Source organism: Cervus elaphus, chromosome 24 (assembly GCF_910594005.1).
Source record: "Cervus elaphus chromosome 24, mCerEla1.1, whole genome shotgun sequence".
Lineage (NCBI taxonomy): Eukaryota > Metazoa > Chordata > Mammalia > Artiodactyla > Cervidae > Cervus > Cervus elaphus.
In genome coordinates this window covers 28,795,435-28,816,423 of record NC_057838.1, presented here as the reverse complement: position 1 = coordinate 28,816,423, position 20,989 = coordinate 28,795,435, and the positions used below count along the sequence as shown (strand labels likewise).

Here is a 20,989-nt window from a genome sequence, read left to right as displayed (position 1 = left end):
TAACCCTGAGTGGAAGAGAGTATTTACGTTCAGAGCTGTTAGGGATTTGTCCTGGGTTGGAGGTAAGTGAGCAGCAGGGCCAGAGTAGAATACTCTCAAGAACTTTGGGAAAATAATCTTTTCCACAGCGGCACGTCTGCCTTGTGGTCCAGCGGCCCGAGGCGAGAGAAGTCAGCTCGGCAGGAGTCCCAGGGTCTGGAGGAAGCTGTCCTGGCGCTGGTATGAGCCCCTCCTTCTCCAACCCATTCCCCTCACCCTCCCACCCTGTCGATTCCTTCCGCCTCCCCGACCCCTTCGCCTCGCTCTTCCCCCCCCCCCCCCCCACCTATTCTTTCCCTGCCTGCCCTGGCCTCATCCCCAGCTCCCAGCACAGTGCCCACTCCCCGGTGGCAGCCTCCTCCTCTCCGTAGCTAACCTCAGGCTGCAGCCTCTTCTCCGCTTTCCTTCCCAACACACCCCCTCCCAGCGCCTGACTAAAGCCAGATCCTCCCTTAGCCAAACTGCCGATCCCTCCTTCCCCTCCATCCTCTGCACTCCTGGCTCACCCCGCCCCCGTCGCACTGCCACTCCCCAGGACCCTCACCCCGGGGTCTCCCAGGCGCCAGCCAGGCCTACCCAGATCCGGGACCCTCAGTCAGCGCGCAAGCGCGGCTCAGTGAACCAGCCGGGGAGAGAGCGCCAGCCTGCAGGCTCTTGCCCCAAGCTCCACGAAACGAGGAGGGGTCTCCATCTTTGCGGTTCTCCCGCTCGGTTCCTCCTGCTGGAACCCGGGGAAAAGCGGCCGGCTGTGGGGCCAGGACCCGACTCGGTCCCTACTATAAAATGGATATCCAATGAACCTGTCTCAAAGGACTAGGTGAAATCATGGGAGAATGAATCATCTTGAAGAGGGCGTCTTTGATCTGACAGTAAATGGTAAATATCCGAACAGCAAAGATCACAGTAAAGGGACTGATTGTAAACTGGGGGAAATACTTGCAGCACATATGGCAGATGAGAAGAATCACGTCTTTATTACAAAGTTGGTAGAAATAAATTCTTAGGGCTTTCCTGTGGCTCAGCTGGTAAAAAAAATCTGCCTGCAGTGCAGGAGACCTGGGTTTGATCACTGGGTTGGGGAGATCCCCTGGAGAAGGGAAAGACTACCCACTCTGAAGAAGGAATTCATAGGGCCTGGACTCCATCTCAGGCCTGTCTGTGCTGATCGTGCGTGGCCACCTCTCCAGTGGACTCTGAACTCTGTGCTTAGCGCCTGTGGGAATGACAATGGAAGGATAAGACCCCCCTCTGGGCAGGGGAATCTTAAAGAAGAGAAAACAGACACTAATCACCCCTGCCTCCGGACACTATCTATCAGAATGTAAGCACAGGCTTATCGTTATTAACTATTTGGAATGTAACTGCGGGCTTATTGATTATTGACTGTTTGAACACATAACACGTGAATGATGGGGTTATTGTAGTTGTATTTACCCTTCCTTTGTTTATGTAAGTCTCAAGGGAATTGGGGTAGTGGGTTTGGACACATGGGGTATAAAAGATTTTCACAAATGCTTGTCGGGGTCCTTGGCTAAGAGGAGACTCTGCCTTGGGCCCACCGGTGTAATAAACTGCACTTCACTATCTGCATTGTCCTTCTGAGTGAGTCTGTTTCCCGGAAAGCGTGGCTATAACAACTCCAGTATTCTGGCCTGGAGAATTCCATGGACTGTATAGTCTATGGGGTTGCAAAGAGTCCGGACTCGACTGAGCGACTTTCACTTTCACTTTTCACTTTAGAAATAAATTTTTAAGAGGATCAACAACCCAACAGAAAAAAAAAAAAAGGTTCACTCATAACTGAATGCAAACTAAAATATGAGAGCATTTTTTATTTATCAGAGCAGAAAAGACAAACAATAGTATTATAGAGGATTCAGGGAAGTGGGCATTTTCACACACACTGGGAACTGCTTTTGCAATTTCTATCTAAATATCAAATGCACATACCCTTTATCAATTTATCCTGCAGACAAAATTGTATGCATACAACTTTCTTTGCAGGATAAATTGATAAAGGACAGTATGCTGGATATTCATCATGGCATTGTTTGTAAAAGCAAAAGATAGAAAAGAACCTACATGACCACCTGTAGGGCACTTGCTCCATGAATCATGGTACGTCCACACAGAAGAATATCACACAGCAGTGAAAAAGAATGAGATAGATCTTATAGGCAAACAAATCATCTCCAAGACACACTGAGTTAAAAAAAAAAGTATCCTAAGCTCGTGTGTGTGCGTGTGTGTGTGTGGATATATAAGACTATAAATGCATGTCTGGGAGGATCCCCAAGAAATTGACAAGTTATCTGTGATGCACATATTGGGGTACACTCGGCTGGGAGGGACACAACTTCTTTGCTGTCTGCTCTTGTACCACCGAACTTCTTACCACAGGCAAGCATTGTTGCTCCTATTAAACAAAGTACTTTTAGATGAGGAGAGGGGTTCTTGGGGGCACAGTGAGAAGACAGCTTGGGTGAGGGGATAATGGTCTTTAGCCTCAGTTATCTTAATCCTGACTATGACTACTGACTATGAAAATGTAAAAAAATTAGTAATCCAAAAAAGTGGGGGCATATGTATACCTATACCTGATTCGTTTTGCTGTACAGTAGAAACTAACACAACAGTATAAAGCAACCATGCTCCAATAAAAACTTATTTCAAGAAAAAAGAATAAAGAGAATGTAGGTAATAAGAGAACTTCCCTCCTCAGGTGAAGTCTAAATGAGATAAAAAACATTTGGCATTTAGCAGACTGCCTAGCCCACAGGAACCCCCTCCAGCTAACAGAGCAGTTATAACCTTGCTATTGGCCCAGCATGAGGCCCTGGGTAGCCAAATAGTCCGCTAGGACTTGGGTTGCCTCCTCACACGCAGGCTGACACAGGGCAGCCCCAGAGAGGCGCAAAGAAACCAGGACGTCTCCGGTCTGGGCTAGGCCCCATTGGTCAGAGATCATGTGTCACAGCGTGGGGGACTGGACCGATCCTCCGTGCCCCGAAGGCCTGCTCATTCCATCTGTTTCTTCTCCTCTGGCCCTTGCTGCTGCCTGGGTCAGAATCCAGGGTCTCTCCTAGACTCTGACAGAAGTGGTCTGTATGGTCTTGAGTCCTTTCTCCCCTCACCAGCCCAGCCTCCACTCTCCACAGCTATAACTGCATGTCACAAACACTGGGGTTACATATATTCTCCAGCTGAATCCCTTCACCTGGCATTAGGTCCTTGGTAACTGACCACTGTATTTCCCCTGACTCTTATTCTGCTGCTCCCCACTACCCATTCCACACCCCACAAGAACATCTTACCACTCCAAACAAGCCATGATCTTTATCTTAATTTTCCCCTTCTGATCATGAGAGTAATTTAGGCTCACTGTAGAAAATGTAGACAATGCAGGAAAATTTAACCACTGTTAATACTTCAGGTATTTATTTCCTTCCAGTCTTTCCTAGGCATATATTAATACATTTAAGAAAAGTGAAGTGTCTATACACCCACTGAATTTTATACTTTGCTTGTTTCATTTAATATTATTGTGAATATTTTATCGTATCACTGAAGATTCCTTAAATTATGATATTTAGTGGTTGCAGAACATTCCACCACATATAATCATTCTACTATTGTTAGTCACTTGGATTGTTTTCATTTTTTGTAAAATATGAACACTGACAAGCATATAAACCATTGTCAAAATAATTAGTTTTCTAAAAGTGGTACTACCGTATTAAAGGATTATCAACATTCTTTTTTAAATCATTTAGCTTCCAATAAAACAATAATGAGTTAAAATGGTTTAAAATATATGAACAACAATGATGGGACAGGGAAACAATTTTCTAGAGGATAGAAAATGGATGAAATGTGGTTTCATCCACAATAAAATTAGATGGAGGGAGTGATAGCTTGAAATACTTGTTGAGGGCAATGCAGTGAAAGGAGGCAGCTGTCTACTTGCCCAACTCCAGATGACTTGGGACTTGGAAATCCCTGGTGCAATGAAGGGTAAGATGGAACAGGGCTAACAGTAAGTGCATCAGGGGTCTTCTCTGGTGGTCCAGTGGCTCAGAATCCGAGCATCCACTGCAAGGGGGTGGGTTCACTACCTGGTTGGGGAACTAAGATCCATGCATGTGGTGCAGCGCCACCAAAAAATTTTTTTAATTTAATAAAAAAAAGCATCAACTGAAAACCTGTAGTAACACTTGATCCCCTTCTCTCTCACTCTAGAGAGTCACTTACATCATCCAAACCCCAGACAAAAACATGAGATGATTTTTTTGCCAAAAGATCTCTGCATCCTGGCATTTAGAGTCTTCAGGGAAACAACTTGTTCACTACCGACCACTCTGGAGGGAAGCCTTTTGCTGAGTCAAGCCCAGTACCTGCCTCCACACCACACAAATATATGCATGTTTATATCTGAGGGTGTAAGAATCACAACGTATTTGAGGAAATCCTCCAAAGAGAGTCAACAAGATAAACAAAAAGAAAAAAGGACCCAGAGCAGGGGAATGAAGGTGGTGAGGCAATTCAGTGACAGAAGAGACTTTAAGGAAAATCCTTCTAATTAGAATACTCAGATTTAAGAGGCATCTGTAAAATGAGAATAGTACGCTACACAAAAGGAACAAACTGAGAACAAGACAAGGCTCTTAGAAATTAATTACTGCCAAAATACTCACTAGAAAGGTTGAAAAATAATCAAGGTGCTCTCCCAGAAAATGGTATAAGACAAGGAAATGAAAGTAATATAGTAAGTAGTTGAGGATCAATCCAGAAGTTACATTTGATTGACAGGAATTGCAAAAACAGTGAAAACAGAAAAAAAAAAGTATAGAATGGGGCAACTGTCAGATAAATAACAAGAAAATTTCCTAGAAGTACTTGAATTGCTAGATTGAAAAATTTCACTGAGTCCATTAGGGAATTGAGTATATCAAGGATAAACAGGGGACTTTAAGAGCTTGAAAGGGATGGGGAAAGAGATCACAAAAATGTGATTTCTATTTATTGTCAAAGAAATAAGAATCAGACTGCAATGAGGCATCTAATTAGCAATGTCAGACGCTATACGTCAGTGAAGCAATGCCTCAAGCTCTGGGGGTAACTTTTCAACCTAGAATTCCACAGCCAGTCAAACTACCAAACAAGTGTGAGGGCAGAAAAAGTTGTTTTACATACATAGGCACCCAACAATTTTGCCTTCCACATACTCTTTTTGGTAAGTGACTTGATGCTCTGCAGTGAAACAAGAGAGGAAACAAAAGGTAGATGTGGAATTTAGGATGCTATGTACCAGTTTAACAACTGGACAGTAGGCATAAATAATACCAAGGACTGGGCCTTCCCTGGTGGTCCAGTGGTTAAGACTCTGCATTTCCACTGCATGGAAGATGGGTTTGATCCCTGATCGGGGAGCTAAGATCCCACAGGCTGTGTAGTGTGGCCAAAAAAAATTTTTAATTAAAAACAAACAAACAAACATACATCATGGACAGACTAAAGCAGGAGGCTGGAGGTCTCTGGAAGGGATATATACAGGAGAAAGGGGGACTCAAAGAGCGTCTAATTGGATGGAGAATTTAGAAATAACTGAGGATGTGTTAAAAGCAACCAGTACAGGGGGAAAAGAAAGACAACTAGAAACTTCAATAAAAACAAAATGCTGCTGCAAAAAGGAAACAGAATCACAATAAATTACTTACATCTACAGTGAACATGTATACAGTCATAATAACATTCATGCTGTTTATTTCAACTTTCAGAACAAATCAATAAACAAAGCATAAAAGACTATGGTTACAGAACAGAATTTAAGAATTGTCAGACTTGACACTTTCAAAGGCAGAAAGGTGGACAAGGGGAGGAGACGGAGCATCCCACATTCTACCAAAATTCTACATCCCACATTCTACCAAATGGAGAATTAGAGATACTGTTTATAGTTAATACAATAAAACTAAGTTTGTGATTATAATAAATATTTTTCCTGATTATAAAATTTTTGTTCCTTATAAAAAATATGAAAATTACTTAAAAAAATTTTAATCACCTATAATTCCATTATCCCTAGGACCTGGGTGTGAGCCCAAGCTCTGCAATTTACCATTTGTATGGCTCCAAAAAAGTCACTTAAACATTTATAACTTTTTTTAAATATTTCCTTCATGTATTTTATCTATATATTTTAAAGAGTATACAGTGTATGTAACAACATTTTACTAGAACTGCACTATATACACAATTTTGAATCCAGATGTTTTTCACTTTAAAGCCCAAAGTAAAACTCTGGATACAAGTATCATGCTCTTCTATACTTGTATATATATACTTCTTGGCCATGGGGAGGTCAGAGGTTTCCCAGAGATGGGCCTGAGCCAAATATTAAAAGAAACCAAATATTAGGCAAAGCAGAAAGGGGCTGTGGGGTGTGGTGGCGAGAGATCACAGGCACCACGAGAGCAAGTTGCCTCCAGGCCGCAGTAAAGGTGCATGAGAAACGCAACCAGTAGACTGGAAAGAGATGATGAAGAGCTTGGTATATAAATCATGTTAAGGGATCCAGCTTTCCAGTGAGAGACATGAAAGAGGGGAAATGCAGGCCTTGCTTTGTTTGGCACCCCAGGACCTAGCACCATGTCTGCCACAAAGAGAGTGCATAATAACTATTTTTGTCATCAATGCCCGATACACTGGAAGCCAGAAATGGCTCCTGGGTTTCCGGTCTGGGTGCTGGATGATGACACCATTTGCTGAGGGGGGTGGGTGGAAATCCAGGAGCAGCAAGATTGAAAAGATTATGTGTCTGGGCAACACCCCTAGAGATTCTGTGGTCTGATGTTGACTTAGAAAAATGTCACTGGGAATTCTCTGGCAGCACAGTGGTTAGGATTCAGCACTTTCACTGCAGGGGCTGATGTTCACTCCCTGGTCAGGGAACTAAGACCCTGTAAGTCACACACAGTCAAAAAATAAAGTTACCATTCTGTTGCAGGTGTGGGTGATTTCATAGTACATCCCCAGGTGTGATTTGAGACCCCAAAGGATCCTCGGATTAGCCTCAGGGAGTTTCTATGCCTCCATAAATGAACACAAGACTGAGCGTGCAATCTGAGTTTCTCCTAAAGAGGATCCACAACCTCCACCAGATTCTCAAAGGGACCGTGACCCCCAGAAAGGTTAGGCACACAGGTGGGGAAGTGACAGAAGTGGGAGGACAGCCACCTAGAGGAGAGAGAGGACCCACAGCATGGTGGAAGGACTAGCTTCTTGAGCCTGGAGGATTCACAGCTAACTGTGTTTGAGAGGCGGGGGTGTGAGCTTATGTGCCAGTATGCTGATGAGGAATCTCTCCCCCAGGCCCCCAAAGCACCCATACATGATTTCACTTTTGCATCCCTTTGCTCCACGTAACATACATCTGTCGGTCTCACTTAAGGGTAAAAACAGACTTCTGCATTCAACCCTTAATGCTCATCATTAGGCCTAGCTCTCTGTCTGAGAGCTGAAAGAGATAGTTCTCAGCAACTTAAGAAAATGAGGCTTCAGAGTTCCCATCTACTTCTGGCAAGACCAGCCTAGGAAGAAGGGAGAAGAAGGGACCTCCCTGGTGGTGCAGTGGTTAAGACTGTGAGCCTCCACTGAAGGGAGGATTCGATTCCTGCTGGGGGATCTAAGTTTGCTTGAAAAAAAAAAAAAAAGAAGGGCGATGACCCCAAGGAAAAGGAAAACATAAGCCACGTTTGATTACAAAGTGTAGTCACTTCTCTCCTACCAGAAACCCTACTGGAAAAAGTAGCTGGTAATTTATTTTGAGGGTTGGAATTGAATTGGGAGGGAAAGTTGTTATGAGGTGGGGAAGGATCTGATCTGTTTAGCAACCTATTAGGCTCATATGATTAGTGTAGGATCGGGGTCCTGAACCTGAGTGTGATTTGTGGAAACCCAGATCTGGAGATGAAATACAAACAAAAATGTAAAAAGTCATTTTGTAGAATGGGGGAACAGAAAAGCATCTTATATAGAACTTGTTTTGCTCATATAAATAAAATGTTTGGTATATTCACGTGAAACACAAATAGAGGAGTCAGGTCACAGAGTCTCAGCAGCCAAGGGTCGTTAGAAGCAGAGAAGCCGATGCACTCAGTGTCCTTTCCTGCTGAAGCAGAACACTGCCTTATACGAGAGGTCCCCTCCACCTCTGATCACACACATCTGTGACCTGCAGGTTTTACTTGTCAGCAGTGGTTCACTCCCTTCCAAAGTTTTAAAAAATACTGAGGCCTAAAACAGAAAAATTTTCAAGTGTCTCAGATAATTCTAACATGTAGATGAGGTTAAAAAACCAATGTTGTAAAACACTGGGTCAGTGATTCCCAAACCTAGCTTTACATGATAATCATCTGGATAGCTCTTCTGAACTCCCTACGAATAGAGGAGATCACAATCAGCCATGACTTAGTGTTCAGTTAGTTACAAGGATAAAAACACAACGTGAGAAAAAAAAACAACAACACAACGTGAGGCTCTGTTTAACCATCTTAATGGTCACAAATCTTGGCTATCTTTCAGGAAAGCACACTTTTGGCCTCTTAGTGTATTAGTGTCACCGATTTACCCTGAATCTTCAGACCTGCTCGCCCTCTCTGAGCCTCCTGATCACTCGGGGAGGAAGATACCTAACTTGTTCCTAATCTCAGCAGAGACATGTGGTATTTTTGGGTCTTTCCCCTTCCAGACTGGGAACAGAAAGAGTCACCATCAGGGTCTATGAGGGCATGAGCACTTTTGGTTCTTACTTGTGACTTGTATTGATTTTTTGTGTCTATATGATTCAGAGCGAAACTGGGAAGAGAAGTCAAGCATGCTTTGATGAAAGACTGTGGTTAAAGGGGAAAACAAGTTAAGAAGTTAGTAAGCTTTTTGTGTATGCCTTTTGTATGGCAAAGTACTCTGTAAACTACAAAACGCTATGTAACTAATATTGAGTCCTGTAGAAATGAGACAATAAATGCAAGGACTTATGCACAAGAGCTGCCCCTAAGTGCTTTCGCCAGGTATAGCATTTACAATAAATACTTGCATGCTGAGAGTAGGATGGAGATAGACCCAGAAATCAAGAGAAGAGACTCAAACCCTATCTTAAATTTGCTGTTTGCTGGTCACTCTAAGGCACACCCCCAAATCTGTCAGCTCTGCTTCTTCACCTAAAAATGAGACTATCTACCCCTTTCTCAGACTCTCCCACAGATTCGGGTGGGGTTACATGTGTAAGACATGGAATGAACATGGCAGAACAAAGGAAACCTGGATTTAGGTCTTGGGTCTGAACACAGGCTTATTACTTAGTCTTGGTTAAATGACCTCTCTCAGATAAAAGGGACAAACAGCTCTTTCAGTTTAACAGGGATTAAGGTAATGATCTCTGTGAAAACATGACATAAGTGCCAGGTATTATGACTCTACACAAGAAGGTACACAAGGAATCAGGTTCTATATAAATACAAGGCAATATTATTACATGACTCTACCTATTGCATAGTTGTAGAAACTATTTTTCCAGGAATAAAGGCTCAAATGGTAACAAAGTTATCTTACCTTAGCCAGTTTCTTCCTCCTCCTAAAAGTTTTCATATGCCAATACTTCTCAATTTCCAAAAAAAACAAATTAAGACCTTAGGAATCCCACTCTGCCCCCTCCCTCTCTGTTCATTTGGGCTCCATTATTTCTTCTAATGACCAGATCATTTGGAAAGTGACAATGATGCCCAAGCTGAGCCCTCTGGCTGCCCTGGGCGGAATGAGAGCAAAGTGGGCATGCCTCCAGCTTTATTCCGTGACTCCTGTATCTGGGAAGGGGTCTGTTAGCAGTGTCTCACTCAAATGGAATGCAGTGGTAACCAGGGCTGTTATTAGAAGACTTGTTGATCTTTTCAAAGGAACACTGCCCAGCAGTGTCAGTGGCTCTGCTGTGCAGTCTCCATCCATCCTCAAGTGGCTGTCCATGCAGGCTGGGAAATGATCAGAAGAGACTCATTAGCAGTCCCCAGAGCTTTACCAATCCAACTGTCATGAGGTGCAGACCATGAGGGAAACAACCAGTTCCTACTTCCATCCATTTAAGGAGTGGCAGACAGTTGGGGTTTTCTTTTTTTAATTTTCAAAAAAAAATTACACAGGGAATGGAAAACTTATCATGTTCATAGGTGAGAATTGTTGGTGAATTGCTACCCCAAGTGGTTTCCTTCATGAGTCACTGTTTAAACCCAAAATACTAGAACACAAGGTTCAAAGCTCTCGAATTCCATCAGTCAGACACACCAATAACCTGCAGGTTGCCCAGGAAAATTAAGAGTTTTCCAAAACAAAATTAAGTGAAAAATCCTTTTCCCCAGAAGGATCTTTATCAGGGAGCTCTGCATGACCCATTTCTAAGAAGGCCACATCCCACTTCAGACAATATGATCACTTGGAGTACCGTTAAAAACAAAATCCTTGCCTTGAGGCCTTTGCTTTCATTTTCTTGAAACTAGCCTCTGAAATGTGCCTTGTGTTTTGTGCTGCACTCCTGAAAACTGTTGCTTTTTTTCTTTTTTTGGCCACAGAGCATATGGAACTTCCCTGACCAGGGATCAAACCCATGCTCCCTGAATTGGAAGCTGAGTCTTAACCACTGGACCACCAGCAAAGACCAAACCCATAACATTGTAGGACAGAGCAGGGTTCATTTTTGCCGAGGAGGAAACAGCCAAGAGGTGTCTATCTGACTTGGGGAGCAGGAGGTTTCGATCGGCACCTGGAGGTCTCCCTTGTCCTCTATGTGCTCTCCACGAGGTGGGTTCTGTGGTGGCGCATGAGGTGTGAGTTGGAGATGAAGGCCGCACCACACTTGGCGCACTCGTAGGGCTTCTCCCCCGTGTGGGTTCTCTGGTGCACCGTGAGGCTCGACCTCTGCCGGAAGGACTTGCCACACTCATTGCATGTGTATGGCTTCTCCCCGTTATGGATCCTCTGATGAATAAGTAGGTACGAGCTGCACGTGAAGGCCTTCCCACACTCATTGCACACGTATGGAAGGTCCCCGCTGTGAATCCTCTGGTGCACGATAAGGCAAGAGAGCTGACTGAAGGCCTTCCCACACTCGCTGCAGTCATAAGGTTTCTCTGCAGTGTGAATTCTCTGGTGCACGATGAGGTGTGAAAAACAACTAAAGGCTTTTCCACACTCTTTGCACTCATATGGCTTCTCCCCAGTATGGCTTCGCTGATGCACGATAAGATTGGCGCTCTGGGTGAAGGCTTTGCCACAGTCATTACAGGCGAACGGCTTCTCCCCGGTGTGGATTCTCTGGTGAACGATGAGGTTGGAGCTCCGAGTAAACGTTTTCCCACATTCGTTACATTCATAGCATTTTTCTGTGATGTGGACCTTCTGATGCCGGGCAAGCTGTGAGCTGTAACTGAAGGCTTTCTCACATTCGTTGCACTTAAAGGTTTTCTCTAAGGAGTGGATTTTTTGATGTACAGTCAGGTTTGAACTCTGGGTGAAGGCTTTCCCACACTTTGAACAAACATAGGGCTTCTGCCCAGTGTGGATTCGCTGATGCACAACAAGGTTTGCACTCTGAATGAAAGCCTTCCCGCACTGGTGACATTCGAAGGGTTTCTCCCCAGTGTGGATTCGCTGATGCACCACGAGGTTTGCACTCTGGCTGAAGCCTTTCCCACACACGCCGCACGTAAAAGGTTTCTGCCCAGGCTGGCTTTTCTGATTTTTAACAGAGCCAGAACTGAGGGTGTATCGCTCCTCAGATTTGGGACACTTCTGGTCTTCCTCTTCTTTGAGATTTTCAGGGAGGTGACAGGCCTTCCTCGTCACCTGTCCAAAATCTTTCTGCTCCCTCTTTATTCTTTGCCTCTTTAACATGTTCCTATTTTCACAGGCTTCTCCTAACTTGGGTCCTTGAGGGTCAACTTTCTGGATTCTTCCTGAAACAATGAAGGGTTTTTCTGCTTCATCACATATTTCAGTTTTTGGAACCAATAACTGTGGACTTTTGGTTTCAACACCTGAATCAAACAAACAAAAACAGAAAATGGAAGTTTCAGATTTTTATGACCTAGAAAAAGAATAGGATGGTCAATTCATAAAGATGGGGAAGTATGTTGAGTTCAGCTGTGAGCTGCAGGTCATGAGCAACTGCACAGGGGAATCAAGCATCCAGACATCCTACTGGCACAGACCAGGGTAACTCTCCAACCAAGAAGGGAGTGGGTGGCATGGGGATTTTTAAGGCACAGAGCAATACTGGGCAAGGAGGATAGTCCAGTTTTGTTTCTGGCTAAGACCATGGTAATGCAACCATGGTAATGAAACTCCAGCATAGTCACTCAGGAAGGGCAATGTCAGAGAAAGAGAATGGCTGAGCCCTGGATACAACAAAGCCCTGACTTTGACAACAACAGAAAACCCTGAAAAGCTAATCTTTTTTTGGTTATCTATTTCTACTGTTCTCATTTTTTTTTTTAACTCTATTCCATTTTTCTCCCTGTAGCTTAAAACTGCTCTTACGTCTTCTTTTCTTCTTTCTTATCTTACTCTCTCCTTGTTACCTCTTTCCCCTACTGCCTCTTCACTCTTCCTTTCCTGGTTTTTTGTTTTTTGGCCACATCACATGGCTTTTGGGATCTTAGTTCCTTGACCAGTGATCAAACCTGGGCCTTCAGCAGTGGAAGTGGGGAGTTCTAACCACTGGACCACCAGAGAATTCCGCCCCTCCCCCCACCTTTTTTTCTTTTTAAAAAAAAATATTTTTGTTTATTTATTTTTGGCTGTGCTAGGTCTTTGTTCCTGTTTGGGCTTTTCTCTAGTTGTGATGCTCAGGTTTCTCAGTGGCATGGCTTGTCTTGTTTCGGAGCATGGGCTCAAGGGGGCACAGGCTCAGTAGCTGCAGCTCCCAGGATCTAGAGCACAGGCTCAATAGTTACGGTGCATGTGGCCTTAGCTGCTCCATGGCATCTGAGATCTTTCCGGATCAGAGATCGAACCTGTGTCTCCTGCATTGGCAAGTGGATTCTTTACCAGTGGGCCACCACAGAAGCCCCATCTTCTGAACTTTTCCAGATGTACAAAGGAAATAAAAACAAGTTATACTGAAAAGCTTAAAAGCTTGTTTTAAATATATAAACTTTAAGTACTTCCCTGGCAGTCCAGGGGTTAAGACTCTGCACTTCCAATGCAGGGGGTGAGTGTTTGATCCCTGGTCAGGGAACTAACATCCCACATGCTGTGTGGTATGGCTAAAAAATTAAAAAAAATTTTTTTTTAAATTTTAATGTATAAACCTTAATAAATTCAATATTAATGAATAAACACCAAACTGTAAATAAAACTCTCAGACATTAACATCAAAATTTCCAAAGTACTTTCATGTATACTTTACGATTTTATTATCAAGACGAAAGTATCTCCCTTTACTTGTATGGGAGCTAAAAAAGTGCAGGGCTGTTCTCACTCACTGCTTTTTGTGAGCTGGGCACACAGGAAGCAGGTCCTCAACAAATCTTGTATTTACTGAATGAACAGACCCCAGCTGCCAGAACAGAAAATGGAGGTTCAGAAAAAGAATGGACTGGCTCAAGGTCAAAGAGTTCTCAGAGATAGGGGAGCAACTACACTGGGGTTCCCCTCTCAACTGCTAGAGGTCAGTGTTCTAGCCATTACCTGTAATGACAGAAATGGCTGACAGAAAGGTGAGTACTGGCTGGGAAAAGCAGGGAAAGAAAATAGTGGTCTAGTCTTCCCTGGTGGTCCAGTGGTTAAGAAACAGTCTTCCAATGCACAAGACACAAGTTCAACCCCTGGTTGGGGAACTAAGATCCCACATGCCACAGGGCAATGAAGACTGCACACCACAACTAGAGAGCCCAAATGCTGCAACTAGAGAAGCCCTCGAGGCAACCACTAAGCCCATGCTCTGCAACAAGAAAAGCCCCTGCACCACAATGAGAAGCTGGTGCACCACGACTAGTGAAAGCCCACAGCCCACTTGCTACAACAAAGATCTAGCACAGCCAAAAAAAGAAAACTAGAAAACAGTGGCCATTCCTAGTGGAAGGGTGCAGCTGTTGGGAGTTCAGACCATGAACATCTGATAAAGCAGGAAGACAGAAAAGAAGTGATATACAGGGGAATGTGCCAGAAGGACTGGAACAGAAAGCAAAAGATGGGAAACAGAAGTTACTGCAAGTGTGGGGAATTAAAGAGAATGCAGGAATATGAAAGGTGGCCATCCTAACCTTCCCTACAACACTGGTTTAAGAAAGGGACTTGGTTTGCAAATGCTTGAGGAACTGGCTAGGGAGGAGAGGGGGTTCAGAATATTCAGGCACAGCCCTGGCCAGGAAGACTCATGGCATATCAGTGCCAGAGGGGCCTTGGCAGGCATGCAGGGACTACTTCCACAACACAGGACTTATGGTGACCACACACTTGACCCAGTTACATGTCCCTACTTCACAAGCTTCCACCACTGCTAGCCAGGCATATCCTGAGTCCCAGCCTAGAGAACCAGGTGGTAAGTCAGCCATCATGACTGACTTTGGGCATCATCATGGCTGACACAAGTGCTCAAAATTCTCTAGAAAGTCCACAAAGACCTATGAAAACAGAACACCTCAAAAAATCGCCACAAAAGGTGACCCTTCTTATCTTAGCTTCTCTTGTAGGCTCACCAAGCTACAACAAACACAAAGCATAGGGAGAGGACATGTGTCTACACGTGTGCATTGATGTGAAACTTGCTGAACAATAAATGTGATCAAAAGTTAAATTTGAAGAACTTCCCTGGTGGCTCAGTGGTAAAGAATCTGCCGGCCAAGTAGGAGACACATGTTTGATCCCCTGATCCGGGAAGATCCCATTTGCTGAGGACCAACTAAGCCTGTGTGCCATAACTACTGAGTCAGCTCTAGAGCCCAGGAACCACAACTATTGAAGCCCACGCTCCCTAGAGTCTGTGATCTGCAACAGAGAAGCCACTGTCTTTGTAGCAATGAAGACCCAGCACAGCCAAAAATAAATAAATAGGTAAAATTATTTTTTTAAAAAAAGCTAAAGTTGGAGTTTACCTGTGTTTGCCTGATGTCTTGAAACTGTGTGCAAAACAAGCCATCTCCTGTGACAAATGCATAGGCATCTTTCAGTATTCCTCTGCCCAGCTCTCCCTGACACCTTCAACACCTCAGTACTCTCTGTTGCTCAGGCTAGGAGACCAGACCAGCAGCCTCTGAAAAGATTTTGAGAAACCTCAATAGTCATATTCTGAATCAGAGAATTGACCTCACCTAGACATGCCGTGTTCCCATGAGTGTCCAGTAGCTCGCTCTTGGCCAGAGTCTCTGGTAATGAAGAGCTGCCTGGGGTTGAAGCAGCAGGTACCTCTTGTGTTGGTTTCAGGACTACAGCCATGTCCCAGAACACATTCTGCCCCTAGAAACAAGCAGGCACAGGTGGGTTTATAAGGAGACTGTCGGTGGAAGGTGGTATGATCCTAACTTTGAGGATGAGAACATAAGCACCTATTCTTGGAGGCCATAAAAAAGAAAGAAAGAAAGAAAAACACCAACTATTTAAAAAAAAAGGGAAAAGGAAGCCAGAGAGTCTTCCCTATTCCCCAAGGTGAGTTAGGCAGAGAAGCAAGCCTGCTACCTCTTCCCCTATCACTTTGATTTCATCTCACAGCCCAAACCTAACTTGTCAGTGAGTGCATGACAAGACAAGAAAGCACATGGGGAGATTTTTCATAGTAGATCTTTCTAAGGCCTAAAGATCAAAGAAACAAGGTTCTGGTCATATAATTACAGAGAGGCTTTGGGGTACCTCTGCCCTGATAGGGCTAGTCATGGTGAGGTGTAGGTTTGAAAACATACAGCCTCACGACTCAAATCATGGTCTGTGGACAAGCAGAATCACCATCACTGGGAGCGTGTGAAAACTGCAGTCTCTGACCAATACCCCAGATCTCCAGAATCAGAATCTGCATTTTGACAAGACCCTATATCCCCTGACCCCAACCCCTGGTGATTCTTAGGCATATTAGTTTGAGAAGTACAAGTAAGAGTTATCAAATCATGCCTGGACTCACCGCAAGAGTGTTTTTTTGTTTGTTTGTTTGTTTGTTTTTTTAAATACAGAGATCTGGGGCCCACCTCCCCAGAGATTCTAACTTACATGAGATATGACATAGGTATCATAATTTTATAAAAAGCTCCCCAAGTAATTGCAAACTATAGCACAGTTTGAGAAGCACTGGTTTATAGAAAGTACTGAATGTCAACATCAATAGAACAGTATGTTTCAATTAAATTGCAAAAGACTAAAGGCCAGAGCCCTCACCAGCAAACAAGACTCTAGGTGTGGAAGCGGAGGGACAGGGTCCCTCCTGAAATCATGTGCAATCTTTAGGACCATCCTCCCTCCCTCCTCCCTCGCCACTGCTTACCTTTTCCTCCTGTTCTGACACAGGGAGGCATGTCTGAGGTGCCTCCCCAGGAGCCCAGACTTTGATGTTTTCAGAGTGCACTTGTTGGCTGGATGCCTGGCCCGAAAAGCCTTCCTCCTCTTCCTCTTTTTTCACTGTCACTGGGCCCCAGTGGGCCAGGGCCACAGCCTCTCTCAACTCTGCAGTCATCGTCTCTGCTCAGCAGAATTCCTATGGCTGGGGGCTGCCCAGCAGAAGTCAAGCCCCATCTAATCTTTAAGTTTCAAAAGCTTCTTCCTGAGTTTCCTCCCAGGGACATGATGAGTAGTATCTACTGGGAAATCAGAAAACACTGTTAGTAGAGCAGAGGTTTGCCTGAATGCCACTAAGACCACAGGTAACCAGCGTCCAGGCAGCAGCCACTACAGCACAGGGTCTGCTCTATTCCTCAACAGGATGGAAGGAGTTGGACTGTAAATAAGCAATTTATCCCTATAATGATCAATTACAAACACTTTTATGTAATGTTTATTGATTTCCCGATTATACAGTTAATATCATTATAAAAACTTTAAAAATTCAGAAAATGATTTAAAAAAATTACCCCTAGCTCATCTCCAGAGAGAGAATCACTTTATACTGAAGAATTTAAGATACTTACTTTAAGGGAAAACCTCCAACCATACTGACAATTATGACTTGAACTTTTTAATTTAGGGGATGCATATTTTCACAATTATCACCAGGTTTTTTTTAAGAAGGGTCATTACAATGCAAAGTTTTTTGTTTTGTTTGTTTTAAGCACCAAGAACAATAGTATGAACAAAAGACTCTCAAGAAAAAGACTGGCAGTCTAGACACCAACTGTGCTTCCTAGGTAGCACTAGTGGTAAAGAACCCTCCTGGCAATGCAGGAGACATAAAAGATGCAGGTTCAATCCCTGGGTCAGGAAGATGCCCTGGAGGAGGGGACGACAATCCACTCCTGTATTCTTGCCTGGAGAATCCCATGGACAGAGGAGCCTGGTGGGCTACAGTCCATGGGATCATAAAGAGTTGGACATGACTGAGGCAACTTAGCACTAGACACCAACATGTTAGGAGAGGTTATCTCTGAGTGATGTAATCACAGGTGGTTTTAAGGCCCTCTTCTTTTGATTTTTATATTTTTCTATTTCTTTCAACTTTTCTGTGAGACGAAGCAGCACTCTTAAGATGGTAGATGTTTCAATGTTAAGTACATAAAACGTCACCTCCTTCTGGCATGGTACTCTAAATATTATAATATACATAATTTAAATACAATATTATATATTATATAATATCTATAATATTATAATTTACTAAACCAGCCCCTGTTTATTAATCATTGCTTTAGCAAAAGAACCTTGTTTCCAGTTTATTTTCTTAAAATAATTCTTGATTCTTTTCATGCAAATAGTTTTTTCTGCTGCTGAATTATTCCTTTAGAAGAGGGATTACTAACCAAAGGATTTTATAGGTGACATATATTGTCAAACTGCTTTCTAAAAGGACTGAAACAAATCATATCACCATGAACTAACAGTTCCCCAGGATCACAGCCAAGCCAACAGATTTTTTTGTTCTTAATCTGTGAGTAAAATAATCTACCATTATAGCTGATTATGGAGAAACTGAAATTTTCCTATTTCCCTTTAGACGTGTTAGGGGAAAAGTGCTAAATTTCACTAAGTTCTCTTTTGCTGCTATTGAAGTGATCATATACTTTATTCTGCATTAACTTACTGGCAACTTATTCCACACACTGCATTTCTTGAGTCGTGCAATATTTCAGTCCTGCAACAAATCTTAATTCTGAAGAATTCTTCTTTCCATGAATAGTTGAATTTTATCAGGGAGGAAGGTCCTTAATACTCGTTTCACCCGTGTATACACAAGATTGCCTACTTCGGGTATTGTCATCAGACTGCTGATACTCTAACTGGCCTCCAGCCCTAGACAGCACAGTCTCCTATCATGGGCTTCCTTTCAACGTCTTTTCCTTATTTCCAACCGTGGCAACCCATCTCCTCCACCTCCAGAAGCCACACAGCCCAGTTCCGGGGATAAGTCGGGCCCCTGGGGCGGTTGGTGTCCAACCTTCACCGGGGCTAGGCCCCCGGTAGATAGGCAACAGCGGGTTTCCGAAGCGGCGGGGCGCGGAGCCGCCCCGGGACAGCCAGACAGTGCTAGGATCCCTGAAGGGAGGACGAGGCGGGCATACCCCTGGAATGGACCCTCCCTCGCTCCCGACGTTCGCGCCCAAGCCACGCCACCCCCGCTCACCGTGCGCGGAGCAGAAGCACGGCCGGAGCTCGCGAGCTCTGGAGCAGAAAGCGGGTGGCCTGGACCCCGGCGCCTACCGGCACGAGAACAATGACCGGACAGGAAGTGCCTGGGGATTGGCTTCCGGCTCCCCAAGTCGCCAGACCAGCCTCTCTAGGAATCTTGGAGGTACTGTCTTCTCGTTGGGTGTCCAATTTCGCTACCGATCAGGGATGGAAGAACAAGCTTGGAGGAAGAGTGCAGGTGGCCTGGGGACCCTGAACCTCAGGGCAAGGGGCATTCCTATGCCTGGCAAGAGCACTGAAGTGAGGCGCGCAGCCGGCAGTCTGAAGCTACAGAGTATCCATCTGTAGAAGGCCCTGATCATTTTGACCTCAATGTTTTATTTTGGAAATATCAAACGTACAGAGAATGGTACAATGAATGCCTGGACTCAACAACTAACACTTCACTCTCTTTGCCTTGGGCTTTCCTGGTGGCTTAGTGGTAAAGAATCTGCCTGCCATTCCAGGGGACAGGATTAGATCCCTGAGTCCAAAATATCCCCTGGAGAAGGAAATGGCAATCCACTCTAGTATTCTTGCCTGCAGAATTCCATGGACAAAGGATCCAGGTAGGCTTCTGTAGCCCATGAAGTCACAACAGTCAGACATTACTGAGCAACTAAACAGCGTTTGCCTTCTCTCTATATACATACTGAGAAACATATTTTTAAAGTTGTAATCATCAAACTACTCATTCCAAATACTTCTATATGTATCTTTTAATAATAATCTCAACACTAACAATACCACCATTACAGGTAGGAAAATTAACAAAAATTCCCTAATATCTATTATCAGTCATTTTCAAATTTCCAATTGTCCTAAAATATAGACTTCATTGTTTTTCCAAGTCAGTTTCACACATTGTATTTGGTATGGCTGTTTAGTTTTGATTTGCTTTTTAGTATGAATTTAGATTCACAGGAGTTGCAAAGATAATAACTTTCAACTAGTTTCCACCAATGGGTACATCTTACATAATTATAATTTAAGATAAAAATCAGGAAACTGACATTGGTACAATGTGTGTGTACTTGTCATTTTATCACGTGTAGATCTGTGGAACCACCATCACAATTCACATACACAATTCTTCCAACACCAAGACCTCCCTAAGTGTAACCCCTCCCTCTTCTGCTGCTCCATCCCTCCATCCCCAACCTCTGGGAACCACTAATCTGGTTTTTCATCCCTATACTTTTGTTATTTTAGAGTATTACATAAATGTGACCATCCAGTATATGACCTTTCAAGATTGGATTTTTTCACTCAGCCTAATTCTCTTGGAATACATTTGAGTCACTGCAGATATCAATAGGTCATTCAATTTTACTGCAGAGTAATAAGTATTCCATGGTATAGATACATTGCAGTTTCTTTTAAACACCTGTTGAAGGATATTTGATGAGTTATTACAAATTACTATTAATAAAACTGCTTTTAACAATCACATACAGGCTTGTGTGTGTGTGTGTAACAGGAGTTTTCATTTTTTTGAGATGAATGCTCAGAGTGCAAATACTGGGTCATATGGTTAAATGCATGTTTGGTTTTATAAGAAACTGCCAAATTATTCCAGCACAGTGGCTGTACTATTTCTCATTCCTGGCAATGTAATAGATTCAGTCCCTTTGCATCCTTGCCAGCATTTGGTGTTAAAATACTTAAAAGCTCTTCTGATAGCTGTACAGATTATCTTGCAATTCCCTAGTGGCTAATGATGTTGAGTATCTTTTCACTTGCCAATACTTTGGTAAAATACCTGTTCATGTCCTTTGCCCATATTCTAATTGGATCTATTTATTATTGCTGAGTTTTGAGAATTATCTAGCCTAGATACAAATTCTGTGTTGGATATATGATTTGCAAACACTTTCTCCCAGTGTGTAATGCCTTTTCATCCTCTTTAGTCTTTTGTAGAGAAAATTATTTTAATTTTGATGAGGTTCAATTTATCACTTTTTTCCTTTTATGCAGCATGCTTTTGATATATTTAAGATTTCCTTGCTTAGTCTTACTGATTTTTTCTTTTTGCATATGGCTATGCAATTGTTGCAGCAGCATTTCTTGAAAAGCTATCCATCCTCTCCTGAATTGCTTTTGCACC

The 20,989-nt window shown here is 43.4% G+C and overlaps 2 protein-coding genes across 5 annotated transcripts in view; both read right to left on the bottom strand.

Annotated features, from left to right (window-relative positions):
- Positions 1 to 1,856: 1,856 nt before the first annotated feature.
- On the bottom strand, positions 1,857 to 16,775 carry ZNF35 (zinc finger protein 35). Its single transcript, XM_043885222.1, has 3 exons — positions 16,553 to 16,775; positions 15,396 to 15,540; positions 1,857 to 12,119 (listed from the first exon to the last, which is right to left on the bottom strand). The coding sequence occupies exons 1-3, from the start codon at positions 16,739 to 16,741 to the stop codon at positions 10,867 to 10,869; spliced, it is 1,587 nt and encodes a 528-aa protein (XP_043741157.1). The 5' UTR covers positions 16,742 to 16,775; the 3' UTR covers positions 1,857 to 10,866.
- LOC122682483 (zinc finger protein 197) overlaps positions 16,731 to 20,989 on the bottom strand; it is a 38,460-nt gene continuing 34,201 nt past the window's right edge. For 3 of the 4 annotated variants that reach the window (XM_043885214.1, XM_043885217.1, XM_043885216.1), the window contains exon 7: positions 19,584 to 20,988. The gene's annotated coding sequence lies outside the window, so the exon portion shown is untranslated. Of the gene's footprint in view, positions 16,866 to 19,583; position 20,989 lie in introns of those variants that run through there. The other variant, XM_043885215.1, reaches the window with a different exon arrangement.